This window comes from Lacerta agilis, chromosome 7 (genome assembly GCF_009819535.1).
Source record: "Lacerta agilis isolate rLacAgi1 chromosome 7, rLacAgi1.pri, whole genome shotgun sequence".
NCBI lineage: Eukaryota > Metazoa > Chordata > Lepidosauria > Squamata > Lacertidae > Lacerta > Lacerta agilis.
Window position 1 is genome coordinate 70,153,402 of NC_046318.1, and position 24,028 is coordinate 70,177,429.

Below are 24,028 nucleotides of genomic sequence, written 5' to 3' on the forward strand. Positions count from 1 at the left end.
TACTGTATTTTAATTGGAGTCTGACAAATATTCTCAAGTGACAATACTCTCCATCTTTCCTTGAGGCAAGAGTAATGCATGTGAAAAGCCTAGCTGTTATGGGACACATGATTTCTTTTTATCATTATCATCTATCATTTATTTTCTCTCATAAAAAGCAGCAAATAGCACAAATTTTGGAGCTAGGCTGAAATTACCAGTGGTGCTGAACAGGACTGGAAGCAGATTAATATTATTTGCAGAACAAATTTGCATCATACCAAAATTGCCTGTTTCAAGTGCCATAAAATTGAAACTGAAGAGTATCTGATGCAACTCTTAATATTTTCATAATGTTCTCAGAGTGGCCAATTCAGATATTTCATCAGCCTATAGTAATGCCTGCTTACTAATACTCTGTTGGGGCAACGAAAATCAAATGGGCGGCATATAAATAATAAAATTACTACTACTACTACTACTATGCCAACGACATAATTTTCAGGATTAGGAAAACTTGTTTACAGTATGTCCTGTTCTTGACTGTTACAACAAAATTAACTGAAAACCTAGATGAATTATGGGGTGCAATGGACTATGAGCAGCTAGGATTACATTTCATTGTTTCCATTTAAAAAGAATGTACCTATTCCTGGAAGGTAGTAATCGTTATGCAAAAAAGCAGTTTTTCATGCAGTATAAACTATACTTAAAAAAAACTATCAAGTTAAAAAGAGAGATAAAGAAACCAGCTTCAATGCAAAATGATTAGCAGAAGCACAAAGGTAGCATGAATATCAAGATCCAATTTGGTTTATTCTGGTCAAATGAATGTGCACATTTTCAACATTATTTGGATCCATATGGCACAGATCAGTAAAAGGAAAGAGTTTCAGTATACAGAAAGCCTAGAGAGACAGACATATATGACTATATAAATTACTTGAATCCCTTGCTAGTCCCAAGGACAAATCACTCACCAGCTACCATCATATTCCCCAATATACTCCCCTTACCACCCATTTACTGGCTAAATAAAAAGGTAAAGGTACCCCTCACCATTAGGTCCAGTCACGGACGACTCTGTGGTTGCACGCTCATCTCGCTCTATAGACCAAGGAAGCTTCCAGGTCATGTAGCCAGCATAACTAAGTCGCTACTGGCGAACCAGAGCAGCACACGGAAACGCTGTTTACCTTCCCGGCGGAGCGGTACCCATTTATCTACTTGCACTTTGACGTGCTTTTGAACTGCTAGGTGGGCAGGAGCTGGGACAGAACAACGGGAGCTCACCCCGTCGCGGGGATTCGAACTGCCGACCTTCTGATCGGCAAGCCCTAGGCTCTGTGGTTTAGACCACAGCGCCAGCCCTAATTCCTGAAGATATAAAGTGACTAGCCAATTCATACCCCGCCATACATCTCTTGTATCTCACCACACTATCTAAAAATCACTTACTCCAATTTTTAGACCACTCTTAACTACCACAGAATGTACACAGTTAATTTTTTTTAAAGAAACCTACAATATTCTGTAAGTGGCAGAAACAGAAGGAGTTCGTGGCACACTTGGGGAAGTGTAGGAGGGGAAGGCCCATGGGTCTTTCTATGGCACAGAACAGATTCAAACCTTACACTTCTGCATGCTCTCTGCCTTAGAAGTCTGAAGGCTAAATTGCACCAATACCAAGTGGGAGTGTGCATATGCAATTTAATGAACTTGCCATGTGGCATCCTTAAAAAAAAAATGGCATCCTTGACCTGTAGGAGATCAGCATATGAAGCAATAAACCTCACCCAAGTCTCCCTTTCGCTGCCATAAAGACACAGCCAAAGGTGGAGGTACAGTCAATTTAGGGGAAGGTTATATGCAGACATGTCTACAGAATGGGTTTGTTTTCAGCATGGCTTAAACATCTTAGGATCCCATTCAAACTTTCTTTATAGCTTTGCAATAGGAACCACTGGAAATGCCAATGTTTGACAACATCTCCACACAGATGTTGGTAATGTTGGCTAATTATTTCCAGAGATTCCATAAGAGCATGTCTGTGACCAGGGAAATGCTCTGCACAATCTGGCAAACCCACATACTCAGGAGCTTCTAAATGCTATGGATGTACCATGCAGACGCATTGCCAGCAGTCCCTATGTGAAAGCTGTAACTTCTGATTCAGTCCAAATTCTAGGAGGGAACATTAGGTTGGCTACTGGATGGGCCACCTGACCATATTATGCCTGTGCTTTATTAACTGCAATGGCTCCTAGGTTTCCAGACCCAATTTAAAGTGGTAGATTTAATCCTTAGACCACTAAATTGCATGGAACCCGGAAGACTGTCTTCACCCTTATGTGATGCTTAAGATTATTTTAGGAGGCCCTGGGTTCCTCCACCAAACAAATGAGGAAGTTAATTGCTAAAAAGAGTCTTCTTTTGAGCCTACTCTATCTTCTTCCATATTTAAATCCCCTCATTTATTGTGAGATGCCCAGAGAACTCTGTTATGGATGAAGAGGCATAAAAATGTCATAAAATAAATAAATAAGTCGATATCAGAAACCTGAAGGTCTCTAAGTGCTGATCGTCACATTGCTAAGATCAGTTTGACTTTTTATGGGCAACAGACTTCCTCCAGGACAGGTGGGCAGAGCTCAAGAAGTAAAAGACCTTCCTCCCTAGATGAATTTCTCTCTCTTGTGGGGAAGGTCTTTTAGAGTATAGTCCTGTAAAGCATGTGAATGTCGAAAATCTTCAGGAGTGTGAAGATACTGTTTAATGCACACACAGAGAATAATTGGAGTGGTTCCTAGGACTGCAATGAATGCCTGGCTTTCTGGAAGAAAACAGGTTATGAATCACTCTGAGTTGGACAAACTGATGGAGATTTCCATTTTTAAAAATTCTTTCCATCAGCTAAGAATTAATCCAACTAAATGAAGTTACAAAATCAAATGGCAGCAAAAATTCCAATTACTTAGGTCACAATTTTCAACCTTTAATCAGGAAGTGAAAGGCTTGAGATCCTTTACCAATCCCGAGAGTCACCCAGTCTCCCGCCTGCCTATTACATTTAATCTTCTAATCCTGAAAGTCCCCCCGCCACACACAACACTCTTGCTTATCCACTCACTTTGTGCAATACAGCATTCAGAATGGCATTAACTATCCCACAATTAACAAAGTTCACCATGTTATGCAGGTCAGAACAGATGCTGAGATTTATAGCAAGATTTGTAGCACCACCCTGTAGCACCGCCTTCAGCTTTGATAACAGAGAATGCTTTTGTGTTATGGTTGTCTTCTGTGAATGGAACAAAGTTCACATACACAGCAATAGGTTCTCCCAATTTCGCTTCCATCTGAAGTCTCCTGTGTCCCTCTAAACATGTTCCTGGGTCTTGGGATATGGGGCAGCGGGCTGCAGATAAAAGAGAATTGGTGGCCACACTATTCTTAGGATTTCAAGCCACAGTCTAAATATAACATGCCAATATGATGAAGGTTTCCGAAATATTTTACTTCTTCCAGAAGATTGGGAAGACCTTCACCGTATCTTATGAGAATTATTGTGGAGTATAACCTCCTCAAACCCATCAGGATTTCCCAATTTGAGACGTTCCTGGGTTTGCAATTCCTGCACACTGGGTGAATCAGACCAAATCAGACCACAGCAACCTACATGACTGATAGAGACCAGCACAGTCAAACTGGGGATGATCATTTCAAATGCCTCCAGTGATCATGGCTTCAAACTAACAGCATTGAAAGCACTGAAAAAGCCTCTGAACATGTACAATAAGTAAAAACATAAATTAGGATAATAGTCAGCACAACGCTCAAGTTCACTTAACCTGTTTAGGGAAAGTTTGATTAATGTTTGATGCTGTATTGTTTTTAATATTTGGTTGAAAGCCACCCAGAGTGGCTGGAGAAACCCAGCCAGATGGGCGGGGTATAAATAATAAATTATTATTATTATTATTATTATTATTATTATTATTATTATTATTATTATTATTATATAACCTTGCCATGAGAACATGAAGAGTCCTGTTGGATCAGAGCAAGAGTCCATTTAGTAAAGCACCATGATGATTACAGGTACAGTAGTCAAGCCAGTTGCCTTTGGAGAATGCCCAAGTAGACAATAAAGCAATACCTGCCCCAATTTCTTCTCCTTGCAACTTGTTTTCAGTTGCACATTATTGGAAGTTCCAGTTAGCTGTTGTGGATAACAGTAGTTGATGGGCCTAGCCTTCATTAATTTGTCTAGTCCCATTTTAATGACAGCCAAACTAGTGGCATGCCCCGGCAGTGCATGTTCTGGCAGCAAATTTCATCAATTGGAGTTGGGTATCTGGGGTCTTCCAGATGTTGTTGGACTATAGCTTCCATTATCCCTGACCGCTAGTCTTGCTGGCTGGAACTGATAAAGAGTTGGGAGTCCAATAACCCCTGGAAGGCATCACATTTGGTATTCCTGCTTTAGACTTTAATGAAAGGCAAGTGCCTGAACTCTTTGATCATTCTGGTTACTCTTCAAGGCACTTTTTTCCAATTCTACTGTTTTCCTTTTAAAACAAGGTGACAGGAACTGTACAAAGGACTCTGAATGCAGCCACACCATTATCAAGTCTTCAATGACTATATGGAGATCAATTCTCTCTCTGCCTCCCTCTTTTTTGCAAGTTTATTTATGAATACTTCTAGATTACAGTAGTGCTTTGAATATTGAATCAAAATAGAATCTATATGAGATTAGCTACCCCAGAATAATGGGGTTTTATAATACAGATAAATCAGAGTGCATGTACAAGATGTTACCATCCACTGAAACATTACAGAGGAAGGGGAAACTAGTGAAACTCTTACTCTGCTCTCAGCCCCTCCAATTAGGTTCATGCATATTAAACCCTCCAATTAGGTCCATGCTTATTCCACCCTCATGTAAACATCTTTCCAGGGTTGGTCTGTTAAACTTTCAAACAAAGACCCCAATCCTACAATTATTTCATGTGAACGAATTCCTGCATCCATGCCAAGTGCCATATACCCTGCAGGTCCACCGCTATGAAAACTCAAAGCAGGATGGTGGCCAAAAGGAATTTGTTCCATTCTAAACAATGTTAAGTATTTTTACTCAATGTTAATCTTTGAAATGAAAAGGGAGAAAAGAAGAAGAGGAGAGGGGGAGAAGAATCGATCTTGGCTGTTCCTTGGAAACTGGATCTGTATAAATCAGTACCCGGAGGCTGCCAAGCTTCTTACGACTGATGCTGCAGACCATGACAGAGAAACAAATCAAGAGGCTAATGAGTTTCAGAAATAAGTTTGCATCCAGCTTGCAAATGAGATTCGTATTTCGACAAATGTGACAATGTATTTGGGTTCCTATGGAAGTGAGTCAAGAAAATACAGCACCCGAATGCAGATAATGGCTGGGAGGCTATATACCTGAAATCAGTATGTAAATCCTTAATTAGTTGATAAATTAATAGGTAAGTCCTAATTAACAGATCAAAACAAAAAAGATGTCTTGGCAACACCACAAGGAAACAATTTTGCATATAGTCTCTACTTGAAGTGCATGGTCATTAAATTTGAACATGATCATCAAATTCATAAATAGGGGCTTACAATCTAGAGTTGATACTGACTCGGTATACTTTTAAGCAATCTTTTGATCTTTTTCCACCCCAAACAACGTTGTAATCTGATATGCAACTACATCCGAAATGCATTGTGTGGTGCACTTTGAGGAATGGCTACCATCACGCATGAAAGAAGGCACACACCATTAGAAGGTATATGGATCATGGGCCAAGTTTACAGAATATAGAAATTGAAGATGATAGATTACATTACTGAAAGTATAGTCCAGATGTTAATTGTTCTCCCCCCCCCCCATAAACTAATGAAGAAAAAGATTCAACCTTCAAGAGAACATTTTTCAGGATAGTTTGAAGGAACCCCTGTGCACTGCTGATAGTTCAGGGTAAATTCTAGGGCACATAAATCTCCATCAAATCTCCATGTCCCATCCATGGCTGAGACACAATCGGTCAGGACAAAAGACCACCTTCTCAGTGGCTACACTCAGATTGTGGAATTAACTTAGTTCATGAGCTCCACTGCACACCATCCTTCACAATTTGTCACTGACTGGTCTAAACTTCCCTGTTCTGGAAAGTATTTGTCTCACTGGGAATATGATTTTTACATGGTAGACCTTCACTGTAGAATTTTTTTCTCTGCCAAGACTGTTTATATGCAGTTTTTTAAAAATAATAATAATAATCAACATTTATATACCACTTTTTATCACAAAGTGTTCACAAAATGGTTTCACTGCAGTCAGTAAAAATATTTCATTAAAATAATAAAGCATTTAAACAATACAGCAAATGAAATATCACAAAATCAACACAACCATACAATCATTTCAGTACTACAACATAATACTATCCCATGATTCAGAGCAGATTTAAGCCCAGACTGCCATAACCCCGGGAGAACATACAAATCTTGATTAGCCAATTGGTTCATTATGGATCATGTAGCCCTGTGGAATTCATTTCCTCCTAAGAAGGGGATGCACCACTTCCTCTTTCAAAGTAGTGGAGACCACACCCCTCCCTGCAATGAGACATTAACTACCCACTGGACCCACTCTGCCCAATCCCTCCAGCTAGCTGTAAGCAGCCATGAAGGGGAAGGGTCAAGTAGTTGGTCATACTCATTCAAGCCTCTTGTCCACATCTGCAGGCTACATTAACTGAAATTGATCCTTCCAAAAAAGGATCAGTCAGTTCTTTGGACCGCCTCTGAAATCATAACCACTAGCGCCACCAAGGCTGAAGTGGGGCAAGCAATTGTATCTTCATAGTGCTAAGCAAATATGTCCAAGCAGGTGACAGGTGGTTCAGATGTTACTGTCTGTGACCAGAACACACTTGTCCTTTAAGCACTCTGAAAAGCACTGATGGGTGGCTGTTTGGATATGCAATTCACTGCCATAACCACCACATGATAAGCACATGCTATAGTATGTGTCTGACTGACCTCACTATCAGATTTGTGTCACTTGTATTCTAGCTGCTTTTTGCTTCCTTTCCCAAACGTGCACTCTGGACCTCAACGCTGGAGAGAGCACTCAGGGGCAGCCTTGTTGATGGCATCTCCCTCATCCCACAACCTCCGAATCCCTATTCCTATTGTGTCATGCCTTTTAGATTGCAAGCCTGGGGGCCTTTTCTGGCTAAAGAGCAAGATATGAATACTTTAAATGAATAAGTATAGCCATATATTACTAGACCCACAGAAGCTTCTGTAGTGTGGTAGTTAAAGAGTGTGAGCTATGAGACAGACATCCATCATTTACATCTCACAACAACCAAAATTTAATTAGGTACCCTTATATAATCCCACCTCTTCGATATCAGCCTCCATCTACAATATGGCAGTAATGATATTGGCCAGGTTGTTGGAAAAAGTATTAAGATGAAGTAAGTGACACTTGAAATGCAACATATAAATTAGAAGCATTAAGTATACCGGTAATTAAGTTCTACCATTTGTTAAGCATGCTCAAGATTGAAGCTTTAGTTATTCCTCCCCCAGGACTGGGAGTTACTGGATCGCAATCCATTTCAAATGAAACAGCGTTGAAGTGGGGGGGGGGGTGGAAAGAACTTCCAGAATAGGCAAGGTCGCAAGACAAATGTGTGGGCACTGGAGGGAATTTCAGCAATCCTTTTACTGCATGTTTATAAAATCTGTTCAGTATTTACCGCAAAGCATGAAAATATTAATCAGTTATTTATCTTCTTACATGTTTGGCATCAACATCTGGTGTATGCACAAGTGGCAAAGTCTAACGTTGGAATGAGTGAATATTTAATGCTCTTTTTCCCCAAACTTGCCAGGGAAAGTTAGCATTACACACACACACACACGAAATGAAAGAAGTTTCCAAAGCCAACTGTTTCTATCAAATAATTACTAGCTTCATATAGGAGTGTCTGGTCTATTTTAGACTATATTTTTGGTTGGAAGTTGGAGAACTGATCTTAACTAGATTATCTGTGTGCTGTTTCCTACCCCTTTTTTGTCTTCCTTACAGCATTTTGTTGCCAAGGTTTATTAAATGAGTACGGTCTTCATTGATCTGTTTTATTTCTAGTTCTATTTGTTCAATCTGAGATACCATGCACATCTGGTTTATTTCAGAAAATGCCGCCTAGAAAAAGCATCCAGTCCAATCTAATCAAGAACAAACTTGCCCTTAAATAACAAAGAACTTAACAATATCACTGTTAGGAAGATGTAAGAGAATGTTAACAAAAAATCAAATTCCTGTATATTGACTATCACAATCTTTTTGAAAGCCTGAATCAGTTACTTAAACATTCTAAAGAAACACAGAATCAGTTTCTGGATTGCTCACATCTCCCAGTTAATGTTCACCCCATTATGCCTGCTTAGAGGTTAATGTTTCTGTGCCCCTTAATCATACGTTCCTACCATCCTTACCGCTGGATCCATCATTAAATATTGGCATTCCCAGGAACTATCACTGTAATTAAAAACTGCTGCGTCTTGTTTAACACATCATGCCAATATTATTTACAAGCCATAGGTTTAGCTTATTATTTGTTTTGCACGTTACTTGCAAGAGTACTAGCAGTTTTTGCAACCCAGCGTTTATTCCAGACAGTCATTTCATAAGAAACCTTTACAGGATAAATTCTTGTGAAAGGGTTCACAGAAATCTCCCCACAGCCCTGTCATCAGGTGCTGAAATAAACCAAATGTGTGTCAGGTTGCAGTTTTAACAAGCTACAAACAGAACCAGCCTTTTTCTACAGAACTGAAACTGTCAAAAGACGCAATAGATTAATTCAACAGGCTTTATATAATTAACCTGAAGTTTCCAACAGGCAAAAATTCAAGTTTTCTACATTACTTTGATGTTTTTAGTGAAATGTCTGTGAAATTTGTGACTATAATCTTATCACTACTGGTGAAGTTTCTCTTTAACCAAATTATGCCAATCGGTACATCCAGACCCAAAAAAGTAAAGTAGTTGGGGGGATGTGACACGACTGAGTCTAACTGCAAAAAATAGTGCTCATTATTTATAATAAAACAAGATGAAGTACCATGTAGAAGATCATTTAATTTTGTCACTAGTAAGTTTGTATTATTGTTTTGATCTGGCCTGATTGCACTTAATTGGACTGCTTCATTTGTGGTTAGCAATACGTGCTCTCTTTTGTCCTGCTTACTGGAGAGGGAATGCCGTTTAAACAAAAACAAAACAAAACCCTTTTTTAAAAAGCATTAAAGGGCACATGGTGGAAGAGCAGAAAGCCACACACTGTACCATGATGGCAAAAATAATTAGAATAATACTTAGCCTACATAACAAGTTGGTTGTGAACGATAACAGAATTCTAAGGCAAAGCCAGCACAATGAAAATTAGAAACCTACTTGTGACATGTGGCAAGGCACAGTGTTTGGAGATGAGAGAAATTCAGCTGGGAATTTAGGCAAATTAGTATAAAGCTGCAGAGTACATAACTTACGGAATTATGCACCACCCACCTCTACCCATAACATACCATGTAGAGTATTCAGAATCAAAACTGGGGAAAAATAGACACAGTGCCTAAGAAAAAATACAGGCCTGCTTCTCCATGCATACTACTATGATGATGAAGTGTGCTAGGATTTATTATGGAATATTACTCTCATAATACTCAGATGGCTTTCTGTTGTCCGGAAATGTAAGCCTTATAGGCCTGGCACCAGATCAGTTACACTACTTGTCCTCAAGACTTAATGTTCCTTGCTCCATCAAAAATCAATAAGAAAAGCCATGGCTTCCAGCAACCAGCAGAGATCAGATTGTTCATTTAAAATAATCCAGATACTAATTTTCTGCTATATTATTTCAAGAGTTATTTCTCATAGGACTGTATTTCCCCCCCCCCCAGATATGATCTACCAAACCTGCATGTTTCCCATTTTTAGAATCGCATGGCACGAAGCGAGACTTACATGCCGAAACTGCTGAAGGCACATCCCATTCCCTTGCCAATAAAGCTGTCTGTCATTTAAGCATCCCTAAGCCTCCCCATATCCATCCTACCACACACTGCCAACAGATTATTACACCTCTGCAAGGAAGACAAGAGTTGGGCCAGCAACCATTAGGATGCCACATAAGGGTACAATCATGACCCCATCAAGTCCATACCACAAAAGGCCCATTTGTACCAGGCAAAAGGTTGACCTGACAACTGTTGCTATCCCACAAATCACCCAGGGCCTGATCATAGTCGTAGTCCAGAAACATCTGGAGAGCCACATTTCCCCCATTCCATGGTTAGAAGGGCTAAGGAGCCCTTTCAGATCACCCTCTTGATTCTGGATTGTATCCATTGCTAGTCCTACTCAGAATAGGCCCATTGAAGTTAATAGATATGGCTAACTAAGGTTCATTAATTTAAATAGATCTGCTCTGAGTAGAACTAGCAGTGGATACAAACTTATGACTTCCAATGATATTCTAAGTCAGGCATAGGCAAACTCTGGCCCTCCAGATGTTTGGGACTACAATTCCCAAAATCCCTGACCACTGGTACTGTTAGCTAGGGATGATGGGAATTGTAGTCCCAAACATCTGGAGGGCCAGAGTTTGCCTATGCCTGTTCTAAGTTCTCCCCCCGCCCCGCAAAAAAAAAAATCAACTATCAGATGCAGAATACAGTGTAATAAGCCCTGCATCATACTGCACTATAGACTGCATTGAGCAGGAGGCTGGACTAGATTTTTTTTCTATGACCCATCAAACCAAGCAGGATAGCTCAGCCAATAAAAGCATCTGTATCTGAAGAAGTGTGCATGCACACGAAAGCTCATACCAGCAACTAACTCAGTTGGTCTCTAAGGTGCTACTAGAAAGAATTTTCGATTTTGTTTTGACTATGGCAGACCAACACGGCTACCCACCTGTAACCAATAAAAGCATGAGACTCTTAATCTCATGGTCGTGGGTTCCAGCCCTACACTGGGCAAAAAGGTTCCTGCATTGCAAGGGATTGGACTAGATGAGCCCTTGTGATCCCTTCCAAATTCTGTGATTCTCTGAACTGCATCTGTTTACATAATTTATCTTGAGTCTCTTTGGTAAAGAATTTGGATACTTTCATCACCAAACAAAATGAGCAGCCCTATCCCTAAGGGAAGCACAATTTGAAGATTCCTTCAGTCATTACCCATTACACCCTATGAGCCCTGAATCCAGGAATAGTTAGTCATGACTGAGTCCCATTGAAACCAAATGAAAAGTCATCACTATCTGATCTGATCTGCTTCATTTGGGATTTAGTCCTAACTTAAAATGTACTATCCCCAACCGCAGTATACTGTTATGGGAATGAGAATGCTAAGGCCTTAGGTTCGAATGCTTCTTCCTCTGCTCTCTTCCTCCAGCAAGCTTAAATAGCATTTTACAAATCAGATAATTAACTATTAGGAGTGCCCCAAAGAAGAATTTGTATGCTGGGCCTAATAAACCCTTTTCTGTGCACCTAGAGGTAATTTCCCTTTTAATTCCTGTTTCATCCAACAAGGACAAACTGTAGTTAATTTAGACTACAGTTTATTGAAACATGCCCAAATCAAAATGCCATTTTTATCATGGCTGTTTACAAACTAACCACAGTTTAGCTCATTTTGGGAGTAACAACAAACTCTACTTACTTTATTGGTCAAGCAGCTCACTTTTGTAAAGTGAAACTGTGTGGAGTCACTCACTGAGCAGCTTCTTGTTAGGTACACACTTAGAGCCTGCTTCTGAATAATGTGTGAAATGAACAATGAATTCATGCAGACCAAACTTGAAAAGCAGTAACTTAAATGGCATTGATGTGGCTGTAGCAGCTCACATGAGATTCATTACACAGGCTTAAAATTGTGTCCCCATGTTTTTCTTGTTAAGAAGCGTACAGGGAGGTATGGAAGTACGAGATACAAACCTGCACATCGTAAGTCCCGTTTAGCAGGACAGGCCTTTGGGAATTGATATCCTGCAGGACCCCTGACAGCACAGAACAATTGACTTTCTGGAAGTCTTTGGAGTGGCTGAACTGCACCATGTTGTGGAGAGCCAAAATTTTAGTGTCAAGCTCAGCATCCTGCCTGGTGCGGTTGTGCAGCCCGAGGTGGTACTTGCGGAAGTGTTTGATGAGATCTGTGGGGTCGTTCCCATAGTAACCATAGCCACAGATGTTGCATTTGAAGTCCTGAAGCTCTGGAGACAGAGGCGCCATATCGGGGTTCTCATTTGCCAACAAATCTGTTTTCAATTTGCTTGGCCTTGCGTCCCCATCTGAAGGCACTTGTGGGTTTTTTGAGGCCACCGAACCCGGGCTCGAACCCCGGCCCTCGGCTTGACCACTTTGCACATGCACTGTTTCGTCCATAGATTTTGGTGATGTGCGATGTTCATCGCTTTTCTCCGACAGATCTCCTGGCGGGGTGCAGATCACATCTTGGGTGTCATCTGCATCTGATCTGAGAGGAGACTTCAAGGACTCTGAGATTCCCCCAACAGCTGGAGATGAGAAGCCCTGCATATTTCTGTCTGTCACCTCATCATGAGGGAAGGATGGAACATTTCCTCCCTTATTGTGGCTTTCATAATTAAAGCCAGCCTTTTCGCTTGTTGCGGAGCTTTTAAAGTCCTTTTTAGTGCTGGGAGATGACTCTGGGACATGCGTGCAAAACCCCTCCTTGTCAGTTTGCTCCGCAGCCTCGCTCTGCTCAGCGTTTCCTTGCATCTGACCGGCAGAAAATTCTCGTTGCCTTTCAATAGTGTCACTTTCAGGACCCGGCGACTTGAGGGTCTCGGGTTCACCTTCACTAGCAACGTTTCTTAGAGGGGGGTTCTTTTTCCGGACCATATCTGAAAGCAGAAACAGGAAAACAATTAGACTGCTTAAACTACGCAGTCAATTTATGCCACCCCTCACCCTTAAACATAAAGGTGCAGTTTCTGCCAGGTAGAAAACACCCACAAGCTTTTATAAAACACTGGATACCATCAGTGGCACACGTGACTTGGGCACAGTTACAATGCTGGCACACTCATTTTGACTTAAATCTTACAGAAATAGCAACATTTCAAAATGTAATTTAAATAAATTTTAAAATATCACTGCTAATCTCCAGTTATATGCATCAGTTAGCAGCTTGACATCTCTGTAAAAGAATCCCAATAATGCCATGTCAAATTCTTTTTAAAAAAAATCTTATTAGAATAAATAATTATTGATGTGTCATACTGAGATAAGTATTTAGCCTCACACGTGCACTCTCACACACACCAGATTTTTTTTTTGGGGGGGGGGGTTGGCTCCTCCCTTCCTACTGCTGAACCCTATGCCACTCTTTGCTTTAAGATGAGAAAACCCCTTAATTGTGAAAACAGATATGGAACTGAAATATATATATAGGATACTATAGGCTATATGAGCTATGTTTTGAGATGAGTGTTGCTCACAGATCCTTTGCATCCAGAATTTCTTAAAACAAACAGTAAACTATGCACTCTTTCATATTTTGCATGGTCTGGATCTAATCTCATTGTTATCAAGCAAACATAATGTTTGAAAGAGAATCTTATACTTATCAGTAACTTCCATGCTATAATTTCACAGTACTGTAAAATGTTATAACTTTACTGCCTAGAGCAGGGGTAGCCAACGTAGTGCTCCCTTCCAGATGTTGCTGGACTCCAGCTCCCATCACCCTCAACCAGCATGGCCATTGATTATGGTTGATGGGAATTGTAGTCTAACAATATCTGAAGGGCACCACGTTGGCCGGTCTAGGGCCTCAAAACGGGGGAAATGAGTGAACCCCTACAAAGAAAGAGGATTTTAAGGTAAGCACAGTACCACCACATCATTCAACAACTGGGTGGGCTGAATATCGCCTTGATGAAGATACCTCCTGATCTATACTGGATTTCTGAAGCTAGCCACACCCCTTGGGTACTATCATCCCAATGTGATTTGAGAAGAAGGAAGGTTAGGAAGAGCTGAAACAGATGACTGGGCCATGGGCTGGGTGAGGCAAAATACACAAACGCTTTTTTGAAGTTCCCCCCACCCTCCTTTCTAAAATCTCAAAATAATTGCCAATGTTTTCGTATGAGAAGAAGAATTTGTGAAGCTAATATTAGGCGCATCACCCTTCTACCACCCCTTCCTAATATTTTTTTTCCTCCTAAAAACTGCTGTTTCATTGGACTGTATCTATGATACTCTACGCTTAAAGAAAGATATGCTTTTCCTCTGGCTTGTACACTATCAATATCATTTTTCAAGAAGACATATTATCTAAATAAAAGCCCATTTGCAGTACTTCTAAATGGAAGAAACTATCTACTGGCAAGTCATGTTAGACAGAGTGAGAATACAGAGAAAGCATATAAGCATTCTGCAATTATTATCTGTAAGACAAATAACAGATTGCACAATGCTTTATAGCGTGCCAAGACGTTTTCCAGTTAACATTTCCACTTGGAAAAAAAAATAGATTACATACTTTTAAAATCATACCCAGCATTGACTTCATAAGGCATGTGGCTCTAGAATGCTTTTTTGTTTTTTTGCTTTTACAGTTATTAATTCTATTAGTCAGCTAGCAGGAGGGCTAACGCAACTGGCTTAGGAGGTACACGGAAGACACAGAAGACATTTTGAGAGCTGATCTGCACATCTGCAAAAGAAAAAAAAAAGATTTCCTTCCTAAATTATGCATTCATGATCAGTTGGGGTTTTTCCTTACTTAAAAACATGATTATGTCTGCTTTCTGTGCAGCATTAGATCTACTACAGCAAATGGTGGCTGCGGCAAACAGTTCTCAGTTTAGAAAAATACACAGCATTCAGCATGCTTTGTCCTTTTCCATATGCACCCCTTCTTGTATAGACATTCTCGCAACTTCTGATCCCATTATTTTGTATGTATCCAGCTGTATGGCAACCAATTTTGGCCCATCAAGAGGGCAGTAACAGGAAACTTTGGTGTCACAGCTTAATTCAAAAGTGATGCATCACTATTACCTTCCAATAACTCCGTCACAAAATCACAATACTTTCTTCTCTTTTGCTTCTCATACTCCCACCCCAATCCCTCCTGTATCAGCCCAGCTCAGTCTGTGACATGATAGACCCTGATGGGATCTCCCAGTGTACCACAATCAAAAAAGATACTCTCTTCAGCTTGCTTGCTTGCTTGCTTACTTACCTACCTACACACACACACACACACACACACACACACACACACCCCTGATGTCTAGGAAAGATTTGCAGTAAGGGTAGCCCTTTCTGGAGAGTTAATAGTATTTTTAAAAAAACAATACACCCAGGCATATACATATTTAATTCACATATGCTTATCAAGTCAACTACAAAACAGATGAGATGGGTTAACTTTTAAGCACTAAAATGAATGCATTCCACTTCTTTGAACAATCCCCCACAATCCTAGAGCTCAGCTCTAATACCGGAAGTGAGACAGATTTGGTATTAAAGCAGTGGAACACTGGAAGGTAAGTTAGACTGTTGTTGTTGTTGTTGTTCAGTCGTGTCCGACTCTTCGTGACCCTATGAACCAGAGCACGCCAGGCACGCCTATCTTTCACTGCCTCCCGCAGTTTGGCCAAACTCATGCTAGTCGCTTCGAGAACACTGTCCAACCATCTCATCCTCTGTCGTCCCCTTCTCCTTGTGCCCTCCATCTTTCCCAACATCAGGGTCTTTTCTAGGGAGTCTTCTCTTCTCATGAGAAGAGAAGTTAGACTAGGGGCTAGTTATTTTCTCATTCGCTCCTTTTATTCGTTAAAAATTAACCCTCCAGACCCATTTTATATCCAAACCTGACCATGTGTGATGCTAAGATAAACCAAATACAACTCAGGTGTCAGATTACAGTCTTGGAGTCACTCAGACCAATGGGGAATGGAAGGAATTATTCCTATGGTCTGCCGAGTAGCAGAGAAGCATAGGATGGAATGGGAAGGCCTGTAGCACCAAGTTATGTTCTGTCATCTGTTCCAGTCAAATACTGTATAATTTCCCAAGCAACAGCCTCTAACAACGCTGATAACCTTTCACAAAGTTATGTAAAACACAGTAAAACTCCAACAGCTCTAGGAATTAGTTCTAGATTTCATGGAAGAAAAAGCAATGGCATGTGGTTCATTACCTGAAGACTAGTTCTCATTTTCTAGTAAATAATCTGGCCAACCAGTTCTATTATTTACATATAGCAACACTACAAACTCAGTGGAACACAGTGATGAACGGCCATCTAGCTCCAGATCAGTAACCAATATCGGGGGCTAAGTTAATAGAAAAGAACAAGTAAAGCTTCACAAAAATTCAGCTCAGCTCTAGTGCAGTCTACCAAGCTCCTCCAAAATTAACTAAGGTTGCATAAAAACCTAAAGGTTCAATGCCACATACATGGAAATAACATGTGTATCTCAAGTTGGAAGTAGCAAATCACTAGCTATGCATTATGCCATCCTTCCCTTCCTCAACATACACCATGCTATTCCTTCGCTAGAGGCCCTTCCCACCTGGAAAGCTACATAAACGCAACGCTGCGTAGCAATGGCAAGAAACCTAGCTGAACCGCAAGCGCTGTTCATGATGCCAAGTAATGTCACTGCACATTCTAAGCGGGTGGGGTCCACTCTCATAAGTCCAAGACAAGGCACGTCGTTATATTACAGTGTAGGTGCACCAGCTAAAGAGGTGCAAATGTTTTCAACTAACTGCAAGCCAGGTTCTCCTAATTTTCCTGAGATTTTTCATAGATGCGGAGCAATGCAAGTCCAAATCTCACAAGAACAATGCAGCAGAGAACTGAGTTCTCAGAGGCTCTACATAATGCATACCTATTAATACTTTCCTACCACTCTAGGGAGTAAACTTTAATTAATTAGTAGACTGCAGAGAACTTTGAGATCATCTGATGAAACGGCTTTATATGGTGCAATGTTATTATAACAACTGGAACCAAAATTATTTTCAGCCTACTGAATCTAGCAGAGGGTGTAGCAGTAGGCTTCATGTTAAAACAAAGCAACCAAGGTGTAATTTCATATTATTCTCCTGCCAGAGGAGAGAAATAAATACCTGCTACAGGATCACAAACTTTTTTTTTAAACATTAAGCATATGCAAGGTTAGGAAACAATTAATCACATACTTCTTTAGTGTAGCTTTGCCATAGCGAGCACTCATTTAAATAAGGCTTGGGCTGGATCCCACACTGCCACACTAAATGAGGGGAGATTTAATCAGCAGTGACTGGCAGGCTGTCTCTCCACTCCATGCGTGGCAGTTTCTTATTGGATAATTAATTAGGTTCACCTAATTTACAGCAAACTTACATTTTTATCGACAGATGTTTGTATCCAAAAGCAAAAATACAGAAAAATATGTAAGCACATTTGGGGAAGTTGTATATTTGGCTTACGTTAAAAGTTTAACACTTATCAAATATAAAACAAACAAACAACTTTAGACTAAGTCTGCAGGCGTGGCTTATGTTGTTGTTGTTTAACTGAACAGCACCGGGCAATTTTAGAGGCAATCCTCCTCCTAATCATCACCATCTACCAAAGTTCATCAAAATCAGGGAGAGAGATAGTATCTATAAAAGAACAGATTTTTGCATCTTGCTGGTTCAGTTTTCCCCAACATTATAGGTGGCAAGCACTCTGAACTTTTAATAATGATGACATAATTTCTGAAGTACCAGTGACTGTAAATTAAGGGTCGGACTTACCTAAAAAGTGCAAGGGCTGCAACTTCTTCCACCCACCCTTTACCCCATGCTTCCTGAAACACGCTCAGAGTGTGTGTATTAGGAGAATACCCAGAACAGCACAAAGGGGCAGGGGAAGGGCATCATTCCGACTGGCAGCTAAAATGCTCGCAATAGTGGGATGTTGAATTCCACCCTAAGAAATCTGCTTTGTTGAGAGCATCTTTTTCCACTGACGGAGGTGGGGTTTAGTATATGGTAGTTATTATGATGACTGCTCCTAAAATTATATGTCCTTCTTGCAGAGTTACAATGTAGAGTTGTTTAATATTTTTTTAAAAATAAATAAATATTAAAAATTACTTTTAACTTCTCTAAATTTTCAAAACACAAAACTAGAGGGAAAAGATGAATATTTTAATATGAGATGCAACATTAACAGTTCAGTCTATGTGATTAGGGATGCTTGAAGAAAATGATGAGTTCCTATACAAAACAGACGGATTCCCCACTTCTCAGACTAATGCACAGATCAGAATTTAATTAGCCACCATATTATTTACTTCTCAAAATCTTGCAAAAATCTTAAACTTATCAAAACATGCATTGAAATATTATCTTGAAATAAAATACCCATTTAATTATGTATTTTGAGTGAAAATACACATTGAAATATCTATTTCTATACTATGTAAAGGGTGTTTTTTTAAAAAAACAAACAACCCTTGGTAAATAGAGAAATGGAAAAGGGTGCAATTAAAGAAATAAAATCCATCCATCTCTATTTAACTATACTGAAGGACCCTTTAGCAGATCCTGGTAACTTTGGATAGGGCTGGGGAAAGCTCTTGTCAGAAATCCTTGAGAATTCTGCCAATCATGGAAGACAATACTGAACTAGATGGACTCAGTATATTGCAGCCTCCTAGGCCCCTAAATGTTACTTTAAAAAAAAAATCAAAAACCTCTCCCACCTCCACCAAAACTCAGATATCCCTAGGAAACATTGGTTTTCAACCCAAAGGAAAAAAGTTTGCTTCCTCCAACACTTAACTCACTGAATTTCTTAGCGTAAGATGCAGTGATGGCCTCAGAAAGCTTTTTAAAAGCATCGGATGAATTTCACAACAGAGAGATGTATCAATTACTATTAGCAAGGATGTGAAATGTTCACAGTGGGTCTAGAGTAGGTTTTTAGCTGACCCTCCTTTGGGGAGTCTGATGAAGTAATGGAGCCACAACACAAATGGTCAACTATTCAACATCATAACTGCTTTCTTTTCTTCTTCTTCTTCTTGGCGTGCTTTAGATGGTTAATTCTTCTGTAGCCACAAAGGCCCTTGAGATGCACTGACTAGCCTAGGAATCCTACGCTAAAATGTAATCTGGCCACAGCATGCTCCGATGTTCAACATTCTCAATGCACCTGTTTAATGGACTGAGATAATGCAAGGTGGTTTGTGGCTTTATCCGTTTTGTGGGCCGAACCATGGCTAAATATCTCCTAAGGGCTTTTTTCAGGCGAGGCTTGCACAGCATGGTTGACCACCCCATGCCACAGAGGATTGCAGAGCAATCAGGCTTGCAGCCCTGCCTGCGTCCATGCTGCTTGCTAAAGTCAAATCACAGGGAAGGGGGTGAGAGCTGCATACATTTTGTTGTCCGTGCTGCTGTGCCCAAGTTGTGCTCTCTCAACTTCCTTGACTACCATAGTCTTAGCAACATATGTGGTGTGCAAAGGAGTTACCCAGGGTTTGCACTAGACATAAATTTTAACTAAGAGGAGAAAAATGCTTCAAAGTGCCTTTGAGAAGACAACAGAGAAGACAAATTCATCATCTATTCATTTCAATTGCCAAGTAGGACAAGCTTTGGCTATAACCCAATATCCAGAAGAAGGTATGAAAGGACTACCGGTAGATACGCCAGCACAGCAGGTGACACAGGCCATGTCACCACTGTATTCTGTGCAACTTTTGCTTACATTTTATTATAGTGGTATAGTAGTAAGCTGCACCAGAATAACTTCAGAATATAGCTCCTTTTAAAACGAAGGCTTAAACACGGGACGTGGGTGGCGCTGTGGGTTAAACCACAGAGCCTAGGGCTTGCTGATCAGAAGGTCGGCGGTTCGAATCCCTGCGATGGGGTGAGCTCCCGTTGTTCAGTCCCTGCTCCTGCCAACCTAGCAGTTCAAAAAGCACGTCAAAGTGCAAGTAGATAAATAGGTACCTCTCCGGCAGGAAGGTAAACTGCGTTTGCGTGCGCTGCTCTGGTTTGCCAGAAGCGGCCTAGTCATGCTGGCCACATGACCCGGAAGCTGTACGCCGGCTCCCTCAGCCAGTAAAGCGAGATGAGTACCGCAACCCCAGAGTCGGACACGACTGGACCTAATGGTCAGGGGTCCCTTTACCTTTACCTTAAACACTTGGGTGAAGATGTCACTCATGAGAGCGTAAGACCAAAATCATGTCTAGTCCAGCATCCTGTTCCTCACAGTGGCCAACCAGATGCCACCAGGAAGCCCACAAGAAGGGCACTAAAGAAATAGCCCTGTCTCACAATTGTCTCCCAGGAACTGGTAGTTCAGAGACATATGAAACGCAGAAGCAGCATATAAACATCATGACTCGTAGCCACTGACAGCTTTGCATCTTCCACAAATTTGTCCAATCCCATCTTGAAGCTATCTAAGCTAATGGCTATCATAAAATCTTGTGACACTGAACTCATTAAGATTCCCCTGCTAAGCAGCTTCAACAGACAGAGTTTGAGCATTCTGAGAAAGGAAGCAAAACTTCCCCCTAGTTACTTTCTCCAACACCATGCATAATTTTATATAATTTAACATATCTCATATGTCCTGCATTGCAGGAATTAGACTGGATGACCCTTGGGGTCCCTTCCAACTCTACTATTCTATGCTTTTATGATATTGCTAGCTGTCCTCCCTAAACTAAACAGCTTCCCAGGTTACAATCTTTTCTCATGGTGGAGCTGCTCCAGCCCACTGACCATTTTGATTGCCATCGGCAGCCATGTTTTTGAGCATAATGAACGTTGTATAATCCTTTCTGCAATGTGATTAAGAGCTCACAGTATTAAAAGAGGAACCACACCACAGATTTGCACAAAAGCATTACAATACTGGTAATTAATTTATCAATTTGCTGATGTCCCTTAGGAAAGTAATTACACTTTGTGCTTGAATAGGTGTGCAGAGTCCTGGAAAGCAGTGTCTGGGGAAAGTCTTAAGTTCATGTTTAGACTGGAGTAAATGCATAGTATATTTGCAGTCCTGTGGTTTCTGTTTATGCATGTAGCAGCAGAAATAGTATCAGCAGCTGATAAATGATAACAGAAGAGTAAAAGTTTGTGCAACGTTATCATACATTCAAGAACTTACATACAACAGAAACCACAGCCTACCATGCATATACACCAAAGTAAACAAGCCTTAAAACACCACTCTAGACATTTTGCAGGAACTTTATCTGAAGACTTCTTAGACCATTATAAGCTAAAATGACATGCAATTTTTTTCCACCAGAGTGCTTCAACCTTTGTAGAAAAGAAAAGCACATTCTGTAGTGCCTTGTCCATTTGCGTTTAAATTAACTCCCCAAGCATTGACTATTCCCAATCCTTTAAATAATAAGACATCTTAAATCCTTCAGAGATATAGTGTTGTCTCCTTCAAACAGATCTCATCAAATAAATCTCTTATTAATTCACATCAAATTAAGCAAGCATATGCTTGCGAGAACTAGACAAATTAATAGATGCCTAGCTTCCGCAATAATGGCTGAATTAGGCTTTTAAGAGAGTAAATTTCAAATACAGGTCTAAATAATTGCTTGGAGAAATATAATTCCCACTGAAAGCAAAAGGAGATACTTTAGAGGTAGAAACAGCAAAACAGAAATAGTTCCAAAAAAGCATCAGAGATTATACTTCACAGTAACTATGTTTAATACCAATTTTTTGCTTTGCATAATACAGTACTCCAATTTACAATTATGTTTTAAAATGAAAAGCAGTGTCTTCAAGTTTTGCTACCATTGTTGGCATCCATCTGTCTCGAGAGACAATGGAGTGTACCTCTAGGGGTGAAGTGAAAGCACTGGAGAATCACAGCACCTGCTGTGGCTGCAGAGACCAGTAACTGCTGCCTCCCACGTTGTTTTTGCTGCATTAGCAGCACCAAAGTAATCTCTATGGGGCGCAAGTCTGGGCAGTGTGTATGGAGATCCTGAGTTGCCCAGACCATAAGACCAGACCGTCAAAGTGTCCCTATTTACCAGAGAGAAAGGCTTTGGGAGTAAACCTCAAGGAAAATTACTACCATACTGTTGCCGTAACTAGCATAAAAGCCAACCTTTTGTTGTTAGCCAACCACCTCTATGGCAACCTCTAAACAGTCAGTAAGGCCCTCTCTAATTTGGAAGCAGCACTGAATGATTTAACTGAATAACTACCCTAAGAGGTGTCAGGCTGAAAGATTGTGGTGTGCTCAAGGCCACCTAGTGTGCTTCATGGCTGCGCATGGAATTTAATCTGTCCAAACCCACCACTCACATCTCTTCCACTACATGGATTCACAGGAAGCCTGGACTGGCTTCTTGAGGTGTTGAGTCTAGAACCAAGAACAGCCACCTTTTCTCTATACAAAGAGAAATTTTGGTTCAGCTTTGGAGGTCCGTAAATGTCTCTGAAGCTATCTGAACCATTTTAATCCACTTGCATATGTGAACAGCAACAGCTGTTTTGCATCTTGTCCTGGGCACTGCAGTTATAAGGATACAACAAGACGCAAGACCAGAATCATTGTCTCTTTTACTTCCGTGCTCTGTTTCCTAAGTTGTGCTTATATACAAGGCACTTCAATGCCATATTAGGCAAAACGCCAAAAGTCTTGTACTGTATTTCAATAGGCGACTGTGGGGGAGGGGGGCAGTATTGGTTGAGTTTGGGAGAGCAAATTATTGGATAAATTAACACTTTACTTGTTAACTCAAGAAAACACAGCCACAGTTTTTGGAGACCTCTGTTTGATAGTTCTGAATAGGTATAAAACCAGCTTTGCATACTGAAGTCAGCTTTCCACCAACAGTGAGTACATAGATTGAGAGTAGGAGCAGTGATCCATTCAGACAGAGCACAGTTGCCTGGTGGTATCTCTTGGGATGAAACTGCCCAAATTCAGGAGCTATGTTCAGGAATTCACCTGAACATGCAATGTTTAAAACTGGGAACAGAGGCAGCTTTCAGTCTATTGTTCATTTAACTTTCTGAAACTCTTACATTATTGTTATTCATTCTTATCAATAATTTTATTGTTTCATTTTGTTTAATAAACTGCTTTGACTTGTTGTTTTTCAATAAAGTGGTGTATAAATTTCAGGAAATAAATACAAATAATACATTTAAAAAACAACAACCCTAAATTGGAAGATACATGTAGTAGCACAGGAGTTTATAAAGATTAGAAAGAGTTTAGAAAAGGTAAAAATCATCCAGGGTAACACAAGAGTTTCCCTGAACCTTTCAAATTCATAGGATTGTATGCTGCACTCCCAACTCCTGAATGGAGAGCCCTGCACATCTCCCCTTGCCATTTTTTTTGGTGTGGAAAACTATGGGATATTGGACTAGTTCTCTACTCGAGAAAGGGGATACAGAATTGAAAATAGATACAATGAACAGATACAGAGTGGTAGAGTCCCTGAATGAAATTGTTAGACAGTAGCTTCAGGACAGACAAAACGAAATGTTATTCACACACTGACTATTCTATGGCATGTACTATTGCAACAATAGCAGTGGTCAATAGTTTCAATGTCTTCTTGGTTAGCCACCTTGAGTTCAACGAGGTTGAAATGTTTTAATAAATACATATTTTTAATAAGTGATCACTAAACAGAAGACTGTATTGTTGCCTTTGTCCAAGAATGCACATTAAATGCCATATTTCGAACAAAACAATGGGGTTTTTTTCATCTTTGCTTGTTTGTTCTTGCTTCAAACTTCATTAAAGCGAGCAACGGGATTGGTCTGCCCAAGTAGGGAAGATTACAGGTAGGGAATCACATTTCTAAGTTTCCCTACCTAGAAATAAAACAGAGGTGGGAGGTAGGCTGGAACCTAATCTTATATAAAAAGCATTTATATTTCAAGACATATCTAAGTG

General features: G+C 40.3%; 1 protein-coding gene across 5 annotated transcripts in view; it reads right to left on the bottom strand.

The window, feature by feature from the left end:
• The window catches only part of TRPS1 (transcriptional repressor GATA binding 1), a 239,207-nt gene that overhangs the window by 163,813 nt on the left and 51,366 nt on the right, over positions 1-24,028 (bottom strand). For 3 of the 5 annotated variants that reach the window (XM_033155774.1, XM_033155769.1, XM_033155771.1), the window contains exons 2-3: positions 14,600-14,773; positions 12,025-12,953 (exon numbers count right to left, since the gene is read on the bottom strand). In XM_033155774.1, coding sequence (XP_033011665.1) covers positions 12,025-12,953; positions 14,600-14,636 — 966 coding nt within the window. In that variant the 5' untranslated portion in view covers positions 14,637-14,773. The remainder of the gene's footprint in view (positions 1-12,024; positions 12,954-14,599; positions 14,774-24,028) is intronic. The other 2 variants (XM_033155772.1, XM_033155773.1) reach the window with 2 other exon arrangements.